This window comes from Petromyzon marinus, chromosome 48, assembly GCF_048934315.1.
Source record: "Petromyzon marinus isolate PM22_M1 ecotype Great Lakes invasive population chromosome 48, UKy_Petmar_22M1.pri1.0, whole genome shotgun sequence".
Classification (NCBI taxonomy): domain Eukaryota; kingdom Metazoa; phylum Chordata; class Hyperoartia; order Petromyzontiformes; family Petromyzontidae; genus Petromyzon; species Petromyzon marinus.
Window position 1 is genome coordinate 4,744,026 of NC_133714.1, and position 20,087 is coordinate 4,764,112.

General features: G+C 46.0%; 1 protein-coding gene across 5 annotated transcripts in view; it reads left to right on the plus strand.

Moving 5' to 3' along the window:
* The window catches only part of LOC116952816 (ubiquitin carboxyl-terminal hydrolase 19-like), a 37,448-nt gene extending 17,730 nt beyond the window's left edge, over window positions 1-19,718 (plus strand). For 3 of the 5 annotated variants that reach the window (XM_032972491.2, XM_032972485.2, XM_032972486.2), the window contains 13 exons: window positions 3,087-3,188; window positions 4,150-4,290; window positions 5,443-5,558; window positions 6,689-6,826; window positions 7,149-7,463; window positions 8,087-8,316; window positions 8,691-8,816; window positions 9,999-10,126; window positions 10,491-10,600; window positions 12,527-12,679; window positions 13,467-13,648; window positions 14,540-14,781; window positions 15,717-19,718. In XM_032972491.2, coding sequence (XP_032828382.2) covers window positions 3,087-3,188; window positions 4,150-4,290; window positions 5,443-5,558; window positions 6,689-6,826; window positions 7,149-7,463; window positions 8,087-8,316; window positions 8,691-8,816; window positions 9,999-10,126; window positions 10,491-10,600; window positions 12,527-12,679; window positions 13,467-13,648; window positions 14,540-14,781; window positions 15,717-15,797 — 2,064 coding nt within the window. In that variant the 3' untranslated portion in view covers window positions 15,798-19,718. The remainder of the gene's footprint in view (window positions 1-3,086; window positions 3,189-4,149; window positions 4,291-5,442; window positions 5,559-6,688; window positions 6,827-7,148; window positions 7,464-8,086; window positions 8,317-8,690; window positions 8,817-9,998; window positions 10,127-10,490; window positions 10,601-12,526; window positions 12,680-13,466; window positions 13,649-14,539; window positions 14,782-15,716) is intronic. The other 2 variants (XM_032972487.2, XM_032972489.2) reach the window with 2 other exon arrangements.
* The last annotated feature ends 369 nt before the right edge of the window (window positions 19,719-20,087 follow it).

Sequence of the window (20,087 nt, forward strand, 5' to 3'; positions counted from 1 at the left end):
CATATTACTGGGGAAGATGTAATAACTGTGGAAGATGTAATAAACCAGTTAACCTTGGCTCGTGTAATCCACAGCCAATTCGTTATTTATCTTGCTATTTTTATTTGACCAGGTAAGGCTCACTGAGCTACAGTGAGGGAAAAAAGTATTTGATTCCCTGATGATTTTGTACGTTTGCCCACTGACAAAGAAATAATCAGTCTATAATTTTAACGGTAGGTTTATTTGAACAGTGAAAGACAGAATATCAACAAAAAAATCCAGAAAAGCGCATGTCAAAAATGTTATAAATTGATTGGCATTTTAATGAGGGAAATAAGTATTTGACCCCTCTGCAAAACATGACTTAGTACTTGGTGGAAAAACCCTTGTTGGCAATCACAGAGGTCAGACGTTTCTTGTAGTTGGCCACCAGGCTTGCACACATCTCAGAAGGGATTTTGTCCCACTCCTCTTTGCAGATCTCCAAGTGATTAAGGTTTCGAGGCTGACGTTTGGCAACTCGAACCTTCAGCTCCCTCCAAAGATTTTCTATGGGATTAAGGTCTGGAGACTGGCTAGGCCACTCCAGGACCTTAATGTGCTTCTTCTTGAGCCACTCCTTTGCTGCCTTGGCCGTGTGTTTTGGATCATTGTCATGCTGGAATACCCATCCACGACCAATTTTCAATGCCCTGGCTGAGGGAAGGAGGTTCTCACCCAAGATTTGACGGTACATGACCCCGTCCATCGTCCCTTTGATGCGGTGAAGTTGTCCTGTCCCCTTAGCAGAAAAACACCCCCAAAGCATAATGTTTCCACCTCCATGTTTGACGGTGGGGATGGTGTTTTTGGGGTCATAGGCAGCATTCCTCCTCCAAACACGGCGAGTTGAGTTGATGCCAAAGAGCTCCATTTTGGTCTCATCTGACCACAACACTTTCACCCAGTTGTCCTCTGAATCATTCAGATGTTCATTGGCAAACTTCAGACGGGCATGTATATGTGCTTTCTTGAGCAGGGGGACCTTGCGGGCGCTGCAGGATTTCAGTCCTTCACGGCGTAGTGTGTTACCAATTGTTTTCTTGGTGACTATGGTCCCAGCTGCCTTGAGATCATTGACAAGATCCTCCCGTGTAGGTCTGGGCTGATTCCTCACCGTTCTCATGATCATTGCAACTCCACGAGGTGAGATCTTGCATGGAGCCCCAGGCCGAGGGAGATTGACAGTTCTTTTGTGTTTCTTCCATTTGCGAATAATCGCACCAACTGTTGTCACCTTCTCACCAAGCTGCTTGGCAATGGTCTTGTAGCCCATTCCAGCCTTGTGTAGGTCTACAATCTTGTCCCTGACATCCTTGGAGAGCTCTTTGGTCTTGGCTATGGTGGAGAGTTTGGAATCTGATTGATTGATTGCTTCTGTGGACAGGTGTCTTTTATACAGGTAACAAGCTGAGATTAGGAGCACTCCCTTTAAGAGTGTGCTCCTAATCTCAGCTCGTTACCTGTATAAAAGACACCTGGGAGCCAGAATACTTTCTGATTGAGAGGGGGTCAAATACTTATTTCCCTCATTAAAATGCAAATCAATTGATTATATTTTTGACATGCGTTTTTCTTGATTTTGTTGTTGTTATTCTGTCTCTCACTGTTCAAATAAACCTACCATTAAAATTATAGACTGATCATTTCTTTGTCAGTGGGCAAACGTACAAAATCAGTAGGGGATCAAATACTTTTTTCCCTCACTGTATCTAGCTATCTTTCAGATGCGACCAGGCCACAAGTGATAGCTCGACGGAGTTGGGTTATCACGTGGACATTCATAGTATTCGAATACTCTATAAACGCATGTTTATAAATGTGGAGGAAAAAACTGGAGGACCCGAAGGAAAATCCACGCAACCACAGGGAGAACATGCAACAGGGTTGGGGTCAAAGCCACGGCCTCCTGTATACCAGGCACCCCTTTAAAAATGTAACGATGTTAAATATTTAAATTGCATGTGATTACGTGTCCATCTCTGGCGAGTAGAATGGCCATCGTCATTTTATGTTTAGACCTCACTGCCCTTGCAGTACATCTCATGGTGCCAGAACAAAGGTTTCACGTCATTACTCAATAAAGATGCGATTGCAGTCCAAATGTCATGTGTACAAAACAGAGTCAAAGCAATGCACAAAAAAATAGTTACTTCATCCACTTGGAGCTATTCACGTAATGTCTGAAATAATGAAATAAATTTTGTCTGAAATTGATCAATTATGGGTGCATTAGTTATACTGGTAGGAACGAAGTTGTAAACTGAGTGTACCAGCCTGCAAAAGATTAATGTGTCCGTCCGTCCGTCCCCTTTCAATACTTTAACGAAGTGAAATCTCGTGCTATTGGGTGTAAAATCAGCAATAGACAGCGCAGAGACTTGTCCTACCAGCCCACCCTGCAGGGACCTGTTATTTGCGGATAAGCTGTTCCATAGCATTTTCAGCAATTATGTACTCTGAGTCAGCATAGCTGTGATCATTTGTGTTTAAACCATGATTTACCACTCGGAGGGATTAATCTGATTTCACAAACTCGCACTCTTCAATACGACTCGGTTGCTCAATGTGATTGGTACACATGCTACTTGTGCAAGTTTGTCCCCATTTTCAAGTCCTAATTTTCAAGTCACGTGTGTTTGAGCATGTCACACGTAAGGACAGAGAGCTAAAAAAACACACACACCTGGGCCGTGTAGCACAGACTGTCAGACACGAGTAAGCAATTGCACGGTTGAACCTAATGAACTGGCACACACGTGGGTTGCATTCCTTTTTTATGTCACCGTGCGGTATCACGAAGGAGAGATTTTACTGCTGCGCCTCATTCCTCCCACAGGAGACAGCTGTGTGAGCCGCTGAGCCAACGTGATAATGTCAGGTTTATTAGTTTGGCCAGGTGAGACTTCAGGAATTCAGGTTGATTTATTTTGCAAGAGTGACATGGGTATATCATCAGATTTGGGTGATGGATCATGGATATTGCTGCTGATAATGATGATGCTCTTTTTGAACCGGGTCATACCTCTGTATTCCTTCTGTTTAATTGTAATGTATCTCATCAGCTGTCGGTCAGAGTGAGACAGGTGAATGCACATGGAACGGATGTCATAAAATTCGTGGCTGAAAGGATGAAGGTGCACCCAGACAACCTAAAGCTGGTTCAGGTGAGTCACAGCAATGTGATTAAATCACGTTGCTCTATACAGCTATTGCTGCCTTCCCTCAAATTGGCATTGGTAGTACCAAACATGGAGGGATGATGGGCTGAGTCGTTTTCCCAACATGTGACCTTCCATGTGATTGACTGTCTCTCTCTTTACAGAGTCTTATAACAAGAGTTAGAAACTGTTTCCAGGTTGAAAATGTTTCCTTCTATTGCCTGATTAGTTTAGCTAAGATGCTTGAAGTGATGGGTAATATTGTTCATAAACCAAGTGGTGAGCCACAAGTCTCCCAACCCCTGCCTTACATAATAATTTTAATGGGTTTTTGCATAGCAACCATGTTAAACTCATGTAAATAAAATATGTTGTGCTAGTTCAACCAGTTGGCTCCGCAATGGGGCAAGCGACTTTAAACCCTGGTTGGAGGGGGTTCACTCAGCCCATTTATTCCTCTGTAGTCGATTAAACAGGTGCAACTTTGTGGGGAAGTCAACAGTGGTTATCCCGTGGATAGACTCGCCCCCATCATAGGATTGTTGAATTTGCACCACTGACTCAGTGCTGTGATGAGCAGGAATTCACTTTGACCATTCTTATAGCGCAAATCTATCATGTAGGCGCTGTTTCACCAATGGGTATAACCTGCACTAGTTTCTAAGTAGGGAGCGATGTTGTGTGGTTTCACACAATTGGGTAAATTGTGAGTTATTCTCAAATTTGCCAAATGTGGACCATGACGCCGGCACACGTGGGCATGTCTTTTCCGAATGACGTCACGGGATCTTTAACGTCTACTGTGAATACAATGGCGTGTGGTATTTTTGGTCCATGCACGTGCAGTGTTAATGTTTTCGGAGGTGGCTGCGCTCACGCCACGTCACTGCCCTCACCCGTGTCCACGCTGCGAGCACTCCAAGGTCGATTCACACGTTGCACCTTTGCCTGCGACTGCTCTGAGCAGGTGAACAAAGCACGCTTTGAGCGGTTCGTGCAGGCGACTACCTCCTTGGAGCAAGTTGGGTCGTCTGACATGGTCTTCTGTTGTGAGGTGCTCAGCCGAGAGCTGGCTGGCGAGAGGGTGCGAGTGCTGCCCGTCAAGCAGGTAGCGCATTTTGCCCAGACCTCTGAATCCCAACCCAATGGTTCAATATTCTCAACGTAGATGAAACGCTACTTGCTAAGAAGTGTGGTCATGTGTCTGAGACACAAGCTCAAGGGAAAGGAGGGGGAATTCGATTCCAGATGCTCCCTGCCTCATACAACACCTGAAATAAGTTTGCAGGATGGAGGGTCGGGAGACAGGGACTGAGGATCATGGGCATACCCACGGCAGATTAGACGGGAGCCGGATTCTGAGGGGTGGAAAGAAAATGCTTGTTTAGGCTGCCTTATGTTTTTAATTTCTTTATATCAGGTGTATTTTAGCTATACCATTCTCCTCTTGTTATCCCTTCCCCCTTACTTAAAATTAAGTTACCCTTTCCCCCTTCAATGGGACTCCGTATGGTTTGGGGCAGTGAGACCGTTACCCATCTGTCTATATCCCCTGCTTTTCATTACATGGTTGGCTTATGTTGACAGTGTGCACGTGCGTCACAACGTGATGTATCAGGCCCGCGCATCGCATCAATAAAAATAAGTATTCTAGAAAATTGGTTTGGTGATGTGTGGGTGGCTGAGTGGCTCGCACGTCAGAGCGCTGATACGACACAACGCAGATCGTTGGTTTAATCTTGGCAAACCACCTTTGATGAAACTGAGTTGATGGTCTGATGCCGGTCACTAATGACTGCACAAGAAAACCATCACCTTAAATGTAGTCTTGCCTTTTTACGTAGCTAAATTCCATCACTGACAGTGAAAAAATGTGGGTTTGACGGTCATCCAGGAAACAGTACTCTGTGGCAGGACGAGTGGGAAAAGGCTGCCCCCTACCGTGTGGACCAGGAATCAAATTAGAGTATCTCAGAGTTTAGCTCTGTGATATCCGCTTCCACGGGCCATTCCCTAACATGAAGGGTTGCACCAATAACACACGACGTTAAAGACCGTTACATTCTCCGAAAAAAATAATTAGAAAATTACCCACAACTCAAATAGGAGGACGTAAAATGATGAGTAGCCCCCCTACTCTGAAACTACCGCAGACTTGTGTGGTGAAACTCGAAAGCCTGGAACTGTGTTCTTTTGATTGGAAGTGCTGGAGAAAATGCAGAAGAGTAAAACGAAGATTTGAATTCTGCCTTTTGTCCAGAGACGGAAGATCCCGGACAAGCCCGTGACGCATTGCGCCAATTGCCAGAAGACGAGCCCTCTCCACCTCAGGCTGCGTCGCTGCATGAATTGCTACCGCGTGGGATATTGTAACTTGTGAGTTGTTGGTAACTGTATTAAACACAGCAGGCCATGTGTGCTGGCGTTGTCGTCCAAGTTTACTAGCATAAAAATTTACCTGCAAATGTTTTAATTGGAGAAAACCCACACAGTAACGTCTTCCCCTACTAGCAAACTATACTCACTTGTAGGCCGGTGCTACGTACACTTTAGTCTTACTTTTTGCAAGGTTCTTGTTCTTTCTTCCTCCTTTACTTACATGGTACTCTTAAGATTGATTGCTGAAGGGCGCCATACAAATCTAAATTATTATTTCACCTTGTGCCACATAGGGACAGTTGCCCCTGTGATCCACAAGGCTAAGCTGCCGCAGGCCATTGTAATTGTTGAGATGAGGTGTAAGGTGCTTGTAAATGCTGAGCCATTTAAGTGCTCTCTAAATGCAAACCCTAAACTTAATTTGTCTGAATTTAGAAATATTTGTAATTATGAACGTAGTATTATAATGACGTGGTGAATGGAAGATAGTAACGGGAAAACTATATCCTTTTTGAAGTGTCAAATATTGCCCCTGGCAGTTTGTCCAATCGGTAACCGACATTGTCAGATGCAGGGTGTCTTGCCGAGAGAAATGGCACGGATTATTCAGCAAGCTTATTATTTATTTGATGTTTAATATTTTCGAAATTCGTAATTGACACCCAAATATAATGGCCTCTTTTGAATGATCGGTTTTCTTTCAGATATGTTTGTGGCCAGGTGTAAGTTGAGCCACTGACCCGACAAGTCAGGAGCAGCTAATTAAACCGCCACGCATGCAAAAAGACATGATGGACGTGATTAATCCACCTGTATAATGAAGTTAATTGTATCACTTTTGATTCCTACCACTGTAAATTCTACGTGTATGTATGTATTTTGAACCTTTTTCGCACTGCACATAGCCAACCGTTCCCATTTTGTGAATTACATTGTGACTTCTGAATCATTATGAATCCCTCCCGGGAGTTATGCTGGGGGTGAATCATTATCCATAAACATGTGCTGTTGTGCTTAAAACTGGCGACTAGTCGCGTCAGGTTTGGGCTTTCGTGGTGAATATGTTGACACCTCAGTTGTACAGATGTCTTAAATCTCTGTCTTGCATCTCTATCTTTCACTGGTAGGAATTGCCAGAGAAACCACTGGGTGGAACACAAGAGTCAATGCCAGCCCGAGGCAATCGGCCTGCCATTCCTCGTGAGCATCCCTGAGTCTCGGCTTACTTTTCACCGACTTGCACAGATCATGGAGGCGTACGCAAGGTGAGCTATCAAAGAACTACCCAACCTACTTATCTCTCTAAGGAAGAGAAAAACCTACAACAAGAACAAAAACCGATATCTTTTTCTGCAGCTGCAAAACTGTCACACACTGTCTGGCATGGGTTGTCAATAATGAGAAAAAATACATTTAAGGAGTTAAACCACATACATCGTGATTCTTGATTCCAACCTTGTGGATCCTTGAGTGTTCATCTCTCGTATGCGTGAGCTTTTCTCGGTACTTGTGATTTAATCTCTTAACACGAATGCATCGGCCAAACTCAGCTTAGCTTACTGACGAAGCGGATCGTTACCTGCGCAGGTATTCCGTGAACGTGTTCCAGCCTCCTGTTCAGCCCGGCACGGCCTTCCTCCAAGATCCCGAGTACAGCTCGCCGTCCCCCACTTCGTCCGAGGTCTCCCCGCCGCCCCCATCGCCAGCTTCCTGCTCCAGGCAGAGCAACGCGGAGCAACCCCGCCTGGAGACGCAACTGCCGTCCGAGATCGACAAAGAAGGCCAGGGCCTCCAGGCCTCCAGGCCGCAAGCTACGACTCGGGGCGAGCAGCGGGAGTCCGGGTGGGAAAATGCGGAATGGGCGGAGGAGCTGGATTCTCCGCTCTTCAAGCCAATCTTGAGGCACGAAGCATTAAGCTGGCAGCACTGAGGTCTCATTATTTTAAATTACCGGAAGCAGCAGCCATGTTCTTCGGTGTAAGCGAGTTAAAATGGTGTTGGCTTAGTCACTCTGGTAGCATGCATCATAATTTTGAGACTGGTTAGTGGGTTATGCATATTTACATTTTAAAATATTTTACTGTTCCCAATGATCTACTAATCGAGCTACTGGTTGATGGTAGAATCGCAGGCCCTATTTCCATGTGCCTACATCTGTGCTCGTCGCCATCACCAACCTGCACTGAACATCTTGGTGAGGTATGATCAAATAACCTCCGTGACCCGCATGGCATGGAGAGGCCCTCATCCAGCAATGGATTGACATGTTGTTTTTTTCTGACTTTATTTGAACGAAAATACACAAATTCGCCCGTTTTCTCATTGAAAATAGGTAAATTTCTAAATATCACTGTCCTGGTCACAAAAGTAAAGTTAGTGGGGAATAATAGCCATTTTCTATACTTTTTAGGCATTAGCAATTACGAAATAACACTTACTACCCAGGACCAAAAATTGCGTTACATAGTGTTATACCTCTTTGTTAATCATCCCTTGGAATGTACCTCTTGTTTTATTCAATTTAGGCAGAGTGACTATCCGCAGGCAGACGAGCTCAAGACACTGAGAGGTGAAGATGGCGTCGAATTGAAGCGAGACATTGGCGGCGGCTGCCACGTATTGGGCCACAGGAGGATGCAGGAGCGGGTGGCAGCAGCGGCGTCGCTTGTGGAAGCACGGGTTGAGAGCTCGTCCCCCCATGCCAGGGTAGAGGAAAAGGATGGGTCTGGGACCAAGAAGCCATTGAGGCCTGAAGGTGTGGCTCATGACGTCTTTACAATACTGTGTGTGTGAAAACCTTTAAACAGCAACTGTGAATTGGTGACTGCTCTGCTGCTAAAGCTCTCTTCTTTGCCTTTGGGTAATTTTGTTGCATCTATTTGCTTATGTCAGTGCCCCCCCCGCCTTCAACTCACACTGACCAGTGCGGTGAATTATGGTAAAGTAACCCCGATGATCCGCAAGGTTAAGAGAGGCTCTCATCTGACAGTGGATTGACAAAGGGCAGTACATCTGTGTGTTCAGTACTCTGGCAAGGTACAATACAGTTGATTTACTTGTTTCTGTCGTCACTGATATTATGTGTTCATGGCATTGCGCTCCTTGCTGCCCTGTTTACAAATGATGCAGTTGTCCTCTGTGCCACAGCTGCAGTTCATGGGCTGCAGCAGCAGGACAAATCATGGCAGGGCTGGACACCACAGTTTTCCATCAAGGTCATTGAAAATAACGTGGAAAAAACCTTGAACCACCGAGGTACGTGACCATTTACGGCGTCTATGCCTCCCTCCTTCACCAACCCGCACTGACCGGCGTGGTGAAGCTTCGTCAAACAACCATCATGACCCATGTGACCTGAGGAGGCCCTCTTTCATTGGTGGATTGATGAAAAAAAGGCTGTACATGTGCAAAGGGTGTTCATTGAATTGCAGTCAAGATGAAAATTTACATTCTCAGAAATCGAATAAGCCACATTAAATGCAAATAAAATTTTACATCATTAATTTTTTTTGTTTAGTTATCAGTGACTCTACTTAGACCATCGATGTTGATACACTGCACAAACGATTTTAATTATGGGTAGTTGCCTGGCATTTAATCCAGGATCTCTCAGCGATGCTGGCTCTGTGCTCAGACGTGGTTTTAGCTCCTTGAGCCACCTGAATACGTCTAACGATTCTCGTTTAAGAAATGCGTTAGTGACAACGACACAACTGCGTGCATTGCTGATGCGCCCATGATGTAACAGATGGCTCTGACGCCGGACTGCACACGACCAACGGGAGGGACTGAGCAAGGGATGTAGTTCATGAACCCAAATAAAATATTTTATTTGTTGGTACCATCTGATGATGGCATATCTTGAGTTGTACCAACTTTTAATGAAACGCTAAGAAAAAGTGAATTATGCCATAATCTTGCTTTGTAAGTATGTCATCACAATCCACCTTTAATAGCCACATGCAGAAATGGGTATCACAAAGATGCTCACTGCATCGCGGGCTTTCAAATGTGCTTCTGCGGCCGTCTGGAATGCAGTTATGCACTTTTAAATCTAGATTGAAAAATGTTTCTTTAGAACTGCTTTTGTGTTTAGTTTGTTGCCCTTTGCACACATCTCCGATCAGCACGGTTGGCTACGTGCGGTGCGAAAGAAGTTAAACGTACATGTATACAACATATGTGCGATCTCTAGCGGTAGCAAATTCTGCTCTGGCTCATGGACTGAAGGAGGGAAAGGAAGCAATGAAGGCGGCCCGAACGCACGGTTGAAGAATAAGATTTTGAGGAGAGCCTTGAAAACAGAGAGAGAGGTGGGAGGGAGTGTAGGGGGACTGTGGGGAAAATGCCTGGGAAGGGAGTTCCAGAGGGCAGGGGGGTAGTGGCTAAAAGAGCACGATAATAACCACTATGCTGAAATGCATCTGATCTGTACAGGAGACTGCTTGTTGGACATCCCTGATGGCGCCCAGCTGGCCATGGACTGGAACAACGATAGCAAGCAGCAGGGTCACGTGATGGTTCTGCCACGGGAGTTGGACTGCGACGAGGAGTTGCCCACCGAGGTGGTGCACGCATTTTTCTTTGCATCACCTTCTAGGATTCTGTTGAGTTGCAGACTTTATAGGGTTGCCACCTCTGAGTTACAAAAGACTGGAACACATCATGGGAAGAGGAATTTTATCACAAAATCGTTAGAGGGAACTGCATGTGTGTGTGAATTGTCTTGAGTAGTGTTATATAACCATTATTCAACAATTGACAAAAAACTTTAACTTTTCATTTTCCTGGGAAGATTTACAGATTTTTCCTGGATGGCTATCTCAAAAATAGGACAAATCCTGGGTAAAGCAGGACAGGTGGCAAACCCAGAAGGCCTTGTGCTCCCCAACCCCATCGTAAAGGCTTCCTGTGCACTACTCTCCACAGGAGCACGCGAGTAGCAGGGACATCAAAGACTCTGTCTCAATGCCCACCTCCCTGCACCACTGTCTAAAGCTCTTCACCAAGCCCGAGACGCTCACGCCAGAGGAAGCCTGGTTTGTCCACACACACACATGCAAAGCAACGGCATAGATCCCCTGTAGAGCCTACACGGGCTGTTTGGCCACGTACGTTGTGAAATTACTTCAACATGTGTGTTGGCAGCGAGCACTTATGAAGCCTAGTACGGAGTATGAGAGGATGTTGTAGCCAGTGCCACACCTGGCATATCTCTGCCCAGTGCTGGTGTTTACACAACACAACAGGTTCAAGGCTGAGCTGATATAGGGAAGGTCCAGAACTGGTTCAGACATTCGTTACCAATGTTAACCGTGAGTTGGAATCAAACTTTCGTGCTCCAGGATTATAGTGCAATGCTCTTACGACTACACCACTGGCTCCCCTACACTGACGAGATCGTTCATGACTTCATCTGTGTGAACATTTGAGTCTACACACTTTGAAAATTTGATTCTACACACAGCTGTAGCAGCAGTAGTTGCTGCCATTAATCACTAGGTATAATCAGACCCTCCACCCACTCAATAAATGTACAACTACACTTGCGCACGATGCGGTGAAGGAACCAAATTGTAACCCACCAAGTCTCTAATCCTGGGCTAGAGACTGGAAACCTCCGCGGCCCAACATTTGCATTATGATTCCAAGCCTTGTATCTGCACCGCTGTGAAACTACGCTATTTCACAAGATCCAAGGAAGGCCTGTACACATAACCACATACATTCAGATTAAATAAATCAATCTTTATGTCTGGATTTCCCTGCTTAAACATCCATCGGGCAGTGCTCATCTACATTCATGGCCCTTAGTCATTGGTGTAAATTCCACATTTCTTTAGCCAGGGGTCAATTGCAGCATAGGACAACCACTTTTAAATTCTTAGAAAGTAATAATAGTTCGAATTCAAATCGTTGTTAGATGAGCACATTTGGTATTCATGACATTCTTATAGCGTCAGGCTATCACGTGATGGCGCTGTTTCACAGATTTGTTTTGTTTGCAATATTTTCACAGTAGGGGGCGATGTTGCTATATGTTTTTTTCCCAATTAGTTCACTTGCAAGCAGTTTCAAATTTGGAAAATCTGGACTGACACCGACGACACGCATGGCCTAAAGTTTTTTTTTTATATCGTCGTGGGACATTTAACGTCCACTGTGAAACGGATGGCACGTAGTGTTCTCTTTGTTAACCCTTTCCCATTCTGATGACATGCGTGTACGTCATGTGAACGGAAGTGGAAGAAAATATAAAATTACTTTATCGGTAACGAGGTACCCACAAGGCAATGTGAGAGGGCATGTGACACAGTTTGGCACCAGCTATCATAGAGTGCGGCCGTGTCGTTACAGTTCTCTGCGGTGAGTACAATGTCTTTAAAAACAACGGCGCTATGCCTCTCTAAATAAAACTAACGCTAACCGCTTACGCGTCCCAAATTTAGCGGTGAACGGGACCCCACCCTGCAACTGTCAGACGTCTCGAAATGGGAAAGGGTTAACATGTCGTGTACACCGGGTCGACCTGAGGTTTGATGAGGGTGTGCGTGCACGTTATCGACGTCACCTTCCCTGTGCTGTTGTACTGCACCCCTCCCTCGGATTTGTCTCCTGGCACCTTGTGATAACTTGATGCACGGGACGAGCGATACATCGCGGAGCAGCCAGACTCCTCACCCCACACTCATGAACGACATCAGCGGTTAACGGGACACCCACCCTGCAGCTTTCAGTCGTCTCGGAACGGAAAAGGGCAAATACAACCGCAGTCTTAACCGCGACCGACGCTGCCTTCGAGCCGTGAACCTCTGCAGCAAGCAGCAATTGTGCTACTGTTCCCCCATGTCACCGTCCACCGCCGACTACACCACTGCTTGGCCAGTGTCTGTGTCTGGCGGTTACGCAGGCCTCGTTAAAGCTGTAACCGCTGCCCCTTTCTCCGCGTCTCGCTGTCATTGCAGGTTGTGTCCCCAGTGCGAGCAACCCAGAGAGGCACTCAAGCAACTGATGCTGTGGCGGTTGCCGCCCGTGCTCGTTGTGCAGCTCAAACGCTTCTCGTTCTGCAGCTCCGTGTGGCGAGAGAAAATCTCCAACTTGGTCACCTTCCCTATCCGGTAAGCCACTTGTGTCTACTGCTTTTCCACTGGCACATCCAAGCCGTACCCGCGCAGGGCCATCGCGGTATGGCCAGTGTCCCACTGGCTAATTTGCTCAATCTGAGCCAGAACCAAATCGCGATATGCTGGCCTATATTTTTCAGATGTTTTCGACAGGTTGCGTGTGCGTAGTTGTGTGATTTAATGTGCTTCAAACTCGGCGACCCGAGTTGGATTTCCGATCATGGCCAACACCAGTGACGGTTATCTGAACCGGTCCTGGGCGCCTTCTCTAGGTGGACTCGGCATCGGAATGAAACTTAATCTCAAAATTAACTCTTGGGGAATTTCACAATATGACCATCATAGCTTCCCTCTCAAACGAGCTTGGAGGGGTGCGCATCTCTTTTACATCCCCCAAGCCACTGATTTTGAGCCATTGCATTTTATTTAAATTCCACATTACTGTGGTAGGGGTGAGGCAATCCAAAACCCAACCACTGCATCTCCCATGGATTTATATTCCTAAGCTTTCTCAACGTATCTTCCAGTTTCAGACGATTTTCTCTCAGTTTGCTTTCTAACCTCTTCTCCCCCGCCCACCACTGTCATTGCACTATTAATTACCGTGCTCACTAATTTGCTGTCTAAAGTGGTGACATCAAATTTCATCTCCTTGATGCCCTTGGCGTTAGACAGGCGGGGGGGGGGGTCACAGCGCACACTCAACAACAGCCCCTTGTCCCAGCTGCGAGAAGGGGACGAAGGAAGCGTCGCTTTCCTTACCCCATCTCCGTGCCGCCAGGGGTCTTGACCTCAGCGAGTTCTGCGTGGAGGCGGCTTCTGGGGGTGCCGGCGGCGACGCCGGTGGGGCCGCGGTCTACGACCTCTACGCCGCCATCAACCACTACGGGGGCCTCATCGGTGGACACTACACGGCGTACGCACGGCTGCCCTGTGCCCGCAACAGCCAGTGCAGTGACATGGGTACGTCGATTCCAAAGTCATAATTTTTCTACTTGTTTACATGTGTATGTTGAACTTCTTTCGCACCATACGCAGCCAGCCGTGCCAATCGGAGGTGCGGGCCAACCGTACGTAGGCAACATTTATAATTATATGCCACCTCCTGTAGAGATGCTGCTGGTTACATAAATCTATAAAATGGAGCTGCTGTGGTGTAATGTTATGGTTAGCTGCACGGGAGACTTGCAATCCAGAACTCGGCCGGTTCGATTCTATGTCCTGCAATTTTCTTAAATCCCCCCCTTCCCAGCAGTGTGAATGGGTGCATTGCAGGTAGTGGAATAGTAGGCCAAATATTCCCTCTACAAAGGGCTCTCTCGTAGCATTCCCCTGCAGTGTAGACCCTTCCACCATCGGTGGCATACGCAAGAAACTGCACGGCGGCAACTCCTAAGCAAGGTTTTTTGGGTTAGATCGTGAAAATGCAAATGTGTCGTTAAAACCGCCACCACCCGGCACAGCCAAGTGGTAAGGTTTGTCACGTAAACTAAACGTGCCAATTAGTGACTACTTGAGCACACTGGTGTGCTGGAGAGTAAACCCACAACATTTACAACCAGCTTCAACAGACGATTTGCCACCAACTAAAACGTCGTACTCACATTGCAAATGTTGTGGATTTACTCTCCAACACGCCGATAATTGGCTGTGTCGGGTGGTGGTTGGTTAACGACACATTTATATGTACGCGATCTAACCCAAAAACACTTAATTATTAATATTGGTCGTGAAAGCCTATGTGTTAAATGGCTGCAACTCTACCTTGTGCCCTCTGTGCATTGTAACTCTGGCTGGCCTCACGTGGACGCGAGCGTGCGGTTGTACACGGCTGCCGTCGCGTGTCGCGAGCAGGCTGGCGCTGGTTCGACGACAGCACGGTGACGATGGTGAACGAGAGCCAGGTGATGTCGCGTCACGCCTACCTTCTCTTCTACCGCCGCCGCGACTGCCCACTCGCCCCATACCGCAGGCGGCCAGCTGAGGCGCCGTGGACGCCCGCTCCTGCGCGGCAGGACCCCGCTGAGGAAATCATCATATTGGATGAGGAGGAGGAGGAGGAGAAGAATGATGATTGGCCGGTGACATTGAATTCGGTGCGTCTGTGGTCTCTACTTGGCTTTGTTTTCACTGGGTTTCTCATCCAACTCCTTGCCCGGTGGCTCAATGCTTGTTTGGGCATGGAGCGGTACTCACCTCCTGTTTGCAGTGCTGAGAGGTCAAGGCAAAGGTGCAGCCCTGCAATTACTTGCTCACGCCATTGCTAGCGGAGGGGGTCCACTGGAGGAACAGTCCCTCTAGAGGGTATCCCTGTGATCATGGACGCAAGTCCATCCAAAAGATAATCACGGTTACATTTTTCACAAGGCGGTACCCGTTTTATCGACCCTATAACCCTTTAACCATGGAACCCTTTCACCAGTGTGAAGATATTAAATATCTTCATATTAAATATCTTCACACTGGTGGACCTTACCTGGTAAAGTAAAGATTGTGTATAGTTTAGTTTCACTCCTGGGGTGCTCCTGCAGATGTTTTACCTCCAACTTTACACCAAACCAGCACGAGTGAACCTACCACATGACCGACACAAATGACATGCCCACGTGACCACCTCATGTGACCTGGTCAGCGTCTTGTGGCTCGTTTGCCATATGAAGACTTTGACGTGCGGCTCATAGGGTTAGGATCCTTGGCCACATCTGGGTCTATACAGTCAAACAGTAGTAGCTTTGTGTATCTCTCTGTAGTTGTTGTTTGACTTGCATCCCACTGGAATTTTGCACACAGCGTTGGTGTACGGTGCTTTTTCTGGAAGATTTTTGCTGTTTTTTCCTGGATTTTTCTGTTTGCATATAGTCACAGTCACTTTAAGATGTTTTCTTGTTCATGTTTTTGTTTTTTGTTTGTTGCGGTTGCACCCGATTCAAGAGCCGAATGGCTCACAGGGCAATACCAAAATAAATGAAACTGAAACATGCCAATGCGATGCGACTGATGCATTGTGCTTTTTTTGTTTTTGTGTGTACAGCAGAATACAAGGGCAAGCACAGCGCCGTGTTCCACGGAGACGTTCTCATCGCGTTCAACCACGAAGAACAGTGCGGACTAGCTTCCCAAAAAGTGGCAGAGGCTTTCTCTCATTCATGTTGCACGACCACGCCGAGAAACATCTTGGAGCCTCGATGCAATCACGCACGGCAGTCGCTCAACCCAGTTCACCGTTTGTGCCGATTTCTCTGAACATCACGCCGGGTGGGTGAGAATTCCATGGTTAAAAGTATTTATGCCACATCGTTGCAATATGGGACCTCGTAAAATATTTTACCAAGGCTTGCCAGAGCTTCGTGTAAAATGCATTACCCTGCCTTTGAATGAATCAACTGACAATTTGGTTTGCTATGTAGACCACAGGGAAAACTATGAACCCTGGCCAGCCTACATGTCAGAGAGCTGAACCAATCGGCAACACCAGCAGCAGCGGTTCTACGTAATTGAGGTTGGGAGTGAGAGACTCAGTTCGGAGTCTGAAGAAGCTCCTGGCACGTGGAGGCAGTCATCCGAAATCACGCGTACAACATGTGGTGCAGCTCGAAAGCACAAAAGAAAGTATCTGTGCCGGTTATTTTCTTATTCTTGGGTCTTTCGGTAAAGTCACGTAGATAGGTTCAAAGAAAATAACAAAAATAAGAAAAAAAAACTACGACGTTTCGACCGCAACACAAGCAATCGTCATCGGGAGAATGATCAGGAGAATGATGACGATTGCTTGTGTTGCGATCGGAACGTCATAGTTTTTTGTTATTCACTTTGAACCTATGTGACTTTACCGAAAGACCCAAGAATGTGAATTCCTGCAGTCACGAAAGCTTTTAAGTCACGGTTATTTTCTGTTATCTATTAAATTGCTGCGCAAACGCACTACCCCTCTGCAACCCCCACCACTACCCACTCGCGCAGTCTCTCACTCAAATCAACTTGGTGTGGCCCAGAGTTGCCGAGTCTCGTGCAGAGAAAAAGCAGCTTTCAACGTACAAGCCTGTGTGTCGAGAAAGGGGCGGAGCCTAGAGGAGACGGCGGAGCCTCAAGGGGCAAGGGTGGGTCCTCAAGAATGCTGAGAGATGACACTGCTGAGGGTCGTAGGTTGAATTCAGACAGCTGCCGTTGTATCAATTGGATCCTCAAGTGCAATGAGTTAATCTCTCGTTGACCAACTACTGCTCACTAACACAATCGCATAACATTTAGGTTTGTACTTAAGTTGGTTTTATTTCAGCTCTGAAGTTTAATAATACGTGAGCTGCACTGTCATGCTCTGCACATTGTTCTGTTTCAGGGCGGGTGGGGAAGTGCTTTCCCCTCCTGTGTCGATTGAAGGGACCTCAGAGTTAGCTCCCTGATACCCGCTTCTATGGACCGTCCACTGGCCTGCGACAGAAAATGATTTGATACCTCATCTCATGACGTTATACCAAACACAGTTGTAAAAACGTTCACGAAAAAATATGAACATTTTTATTTTATTTTCGCTTGATAGACAAGACATGGTTCTGGATTCGTGGTATTCTTTTGTTCACCGAGGTGCCGCTAGTACATAAAGATTCCCATCTGAAACCTATACAACCTGTAAGGGGTAACCCAAAGTTTGTAATGAGGATGTCATGTATTTATGTCTACCCTATCTTAGATAACGGCATAGCCAGTGCTGCATTGCTGGTCCCACGTAGTTAGTAGGCGGCATAACAAATTAAACCGTTTTTGTGACATAGCACGAATAATTATTTGTCGCGCTCTGGCAAGTAGGTGCACGGTTGGCTACGTACGGTGCAAAAGAAGTTCTACATGGACTACAAGTCATTCCATGCAAAGTGATTTCCCCCGATTAGCACGGTTGGATACGTATGGTGCGAAAGAAGTTCATACATTCTAAGGGTCCAAATTTGTATGACGTCAGGCTTGTACCGGCTGCCTTGCTAATGCTTATTTGTTTTTAAGGGAGGAATTTTATTTGCAGAAGCCATCTCATTTGTGATTAGTCGCCTTGTAGCGGGGTGGTTCGTCACGCAAGCCAATGCAGCGTGATGTGCTCTGCATTTGCGAGTGTTTGTGTGGGAGGAGTCGTTAATGCTGAAGTATAAGGCATTAAAAGAACATTCGTCGTAAATATTTTTATTAATATTTATTGGATCGTACTGTTGAATAAATATCGTGTGGTATTGTTCAGCGCCACTATAACGGGCGTTCTTTTGTTAACTTGAGGAAAACTCAACTCGTAAAACAAACAGCTGTTTTTTTTATTGTAAGTACACACCAGGACTGCCCTGCTGCCTTTTCTGACGTGACTTTGAAGTTCCATGAAGCTAAAGTAATTTAAAGTCAGAATGAAACGTGCATTTGAAATTGTCTTTTAGGTGCACCACCATAGCGCCGTCTCGTGACGTAACAGCCACATTGGCACTCAATGTTGACGAAAGTCGGGAGGACACCATGGCAGCTCATGAGCCAATTGGGCGATTGGTAGGTTCCACTTGGGATGGCAATGCTACATACCAGTATTCACCATGGGCATTAATCTTGGCGTATTTACCGCATACCTGTCAAACCCTTATCAGTGCTTACCTTATTACAGACCAATTCAGACCTTATTGGTCACCCCGTGCCCCCTTACAAATCTCAACGTTCATCCTACAAAATCCCATCACAAGGGAGAAACACAAACAAATACAGTAAAACCTTGGGTGCGAGCATAATTCGTTCCGGAAACGTGTTTGTAATCCAAAGCACTCGTATATCAGTTGTGATCACGTGACGCTCGGCAAATCATGTTCGTACTAGTATTGCAAGACCTCGCTCGTTTATCAATTTAATACTTATTTTAAAAAAATTGCTCGTCTTGCAAGACACTCGCAATCCAAGGTTTTACTGTACATTTTTTTTGCCCGTGTTGAAGCGGCTGTACGCCGTATGGACCTGAAAACTCAATTTCCCTGTACAAGAATACGAGTTAACTATGGGTCGATAGGTATGATAACGATTTTTGTTATACACACTTCCTATTTATGGGGTGCCGGGGTGATGAGGTGTCTCCCCTCGCTTGGTATATAGGTTGTGGGTTCGATCCCGACCCTAACACTTTGTATACTGTATTTGGAGTATGTTCTTACCGTGTTCGCGTGGATCTTTCTCAGGGTCCCTCCGGATTTTTCCTCCACATTTAGAAACGTGCGTTAAGATTAGTTGGCGTACTATAAAATTCCCACGATGGCATCAGCCACTTCGATGAGCTATCATGTGTGGCTAATCGAGCCAATAGCTCAGTAGGCTTTGGTAAAATAAAAATGTAAGTATCGTCATTCCATTAGATGTTTCATATCACAAGTTTATTTTGTTCCAAAACACTGTCGAACACTGGTAAACTTGAATCAATATTTCTCATGCAACAAACTCGGCACGGTGACCACCTTTGCTACCCTACGTCTCTGATCTTGAGATTTAATGTTTCAAGAAAATAATTGTTCCCATTGCCAGTTGCTCGAGGACAATGATCCTGGGCTGCTGCTCACAGCTGCTCTTTTTTTTATTCTACAGAGCCCAGTACAGTAATGTATGTGAATTTGAAATCCAATGGGGTCACTGCATCCTATAGCAGAGGCAAAATTTGATAAGCGAATCTGCAAGTTTTTTTTGTTTATATTCAAAGAAGCCGATTTGCATAGCCGTGTTCGTTGGTCGTGAATTAGTTCCGTAACGCCGGGGGTATGATAACTTGCATACAACATACTCCAATATAAATAAGGCGTTCGTATGTGTTCGCGACTTGCCCTATGGAAACTGGCAAAATGTTCAAGTAGGTTGCCCACCCAAGGCAAAGGATCCACCCCGGCATTGAGCACGTCCCCTCTCGTCGTAATGACAAGTGGCATCATCTCGTGCGGCTTAAAACGCAACCTCATGATCGCAAATTGAATACCCCAGAAGGTAATTTAATGTTGGAAAGTGTTTTGTTATCGAAATAAAATTACACCGAGTTGTCTGGGCTGTCTTCAGATGCTGTCTCATTTTGTATCACAGCTGATCCTACACAAATAGTTCCTCGGTTTTGATCTTCCATGAAGCTCACGGTCCACCCTGAACCGTATCCGCACACAAGCCATGGCAGATGCGGATACCTGATGCACAAATGGAAACATTAAAAACCCTCCATTTGTGTGCAGTTGTGGTCATCCATAACAGACGATACAACATATAACGACGCAATGCCACGATCCATAAATACGGAGACATCACGGCAATAGCACTTCTCCGCTGCTCGTGACGCGGCTGTCTGGCTTGACCAACCTGAATGTGAAATTGTAGTTGTTGCTCTGCATCTACATCAGCCATACGAAAGAAGAAGCCAGTA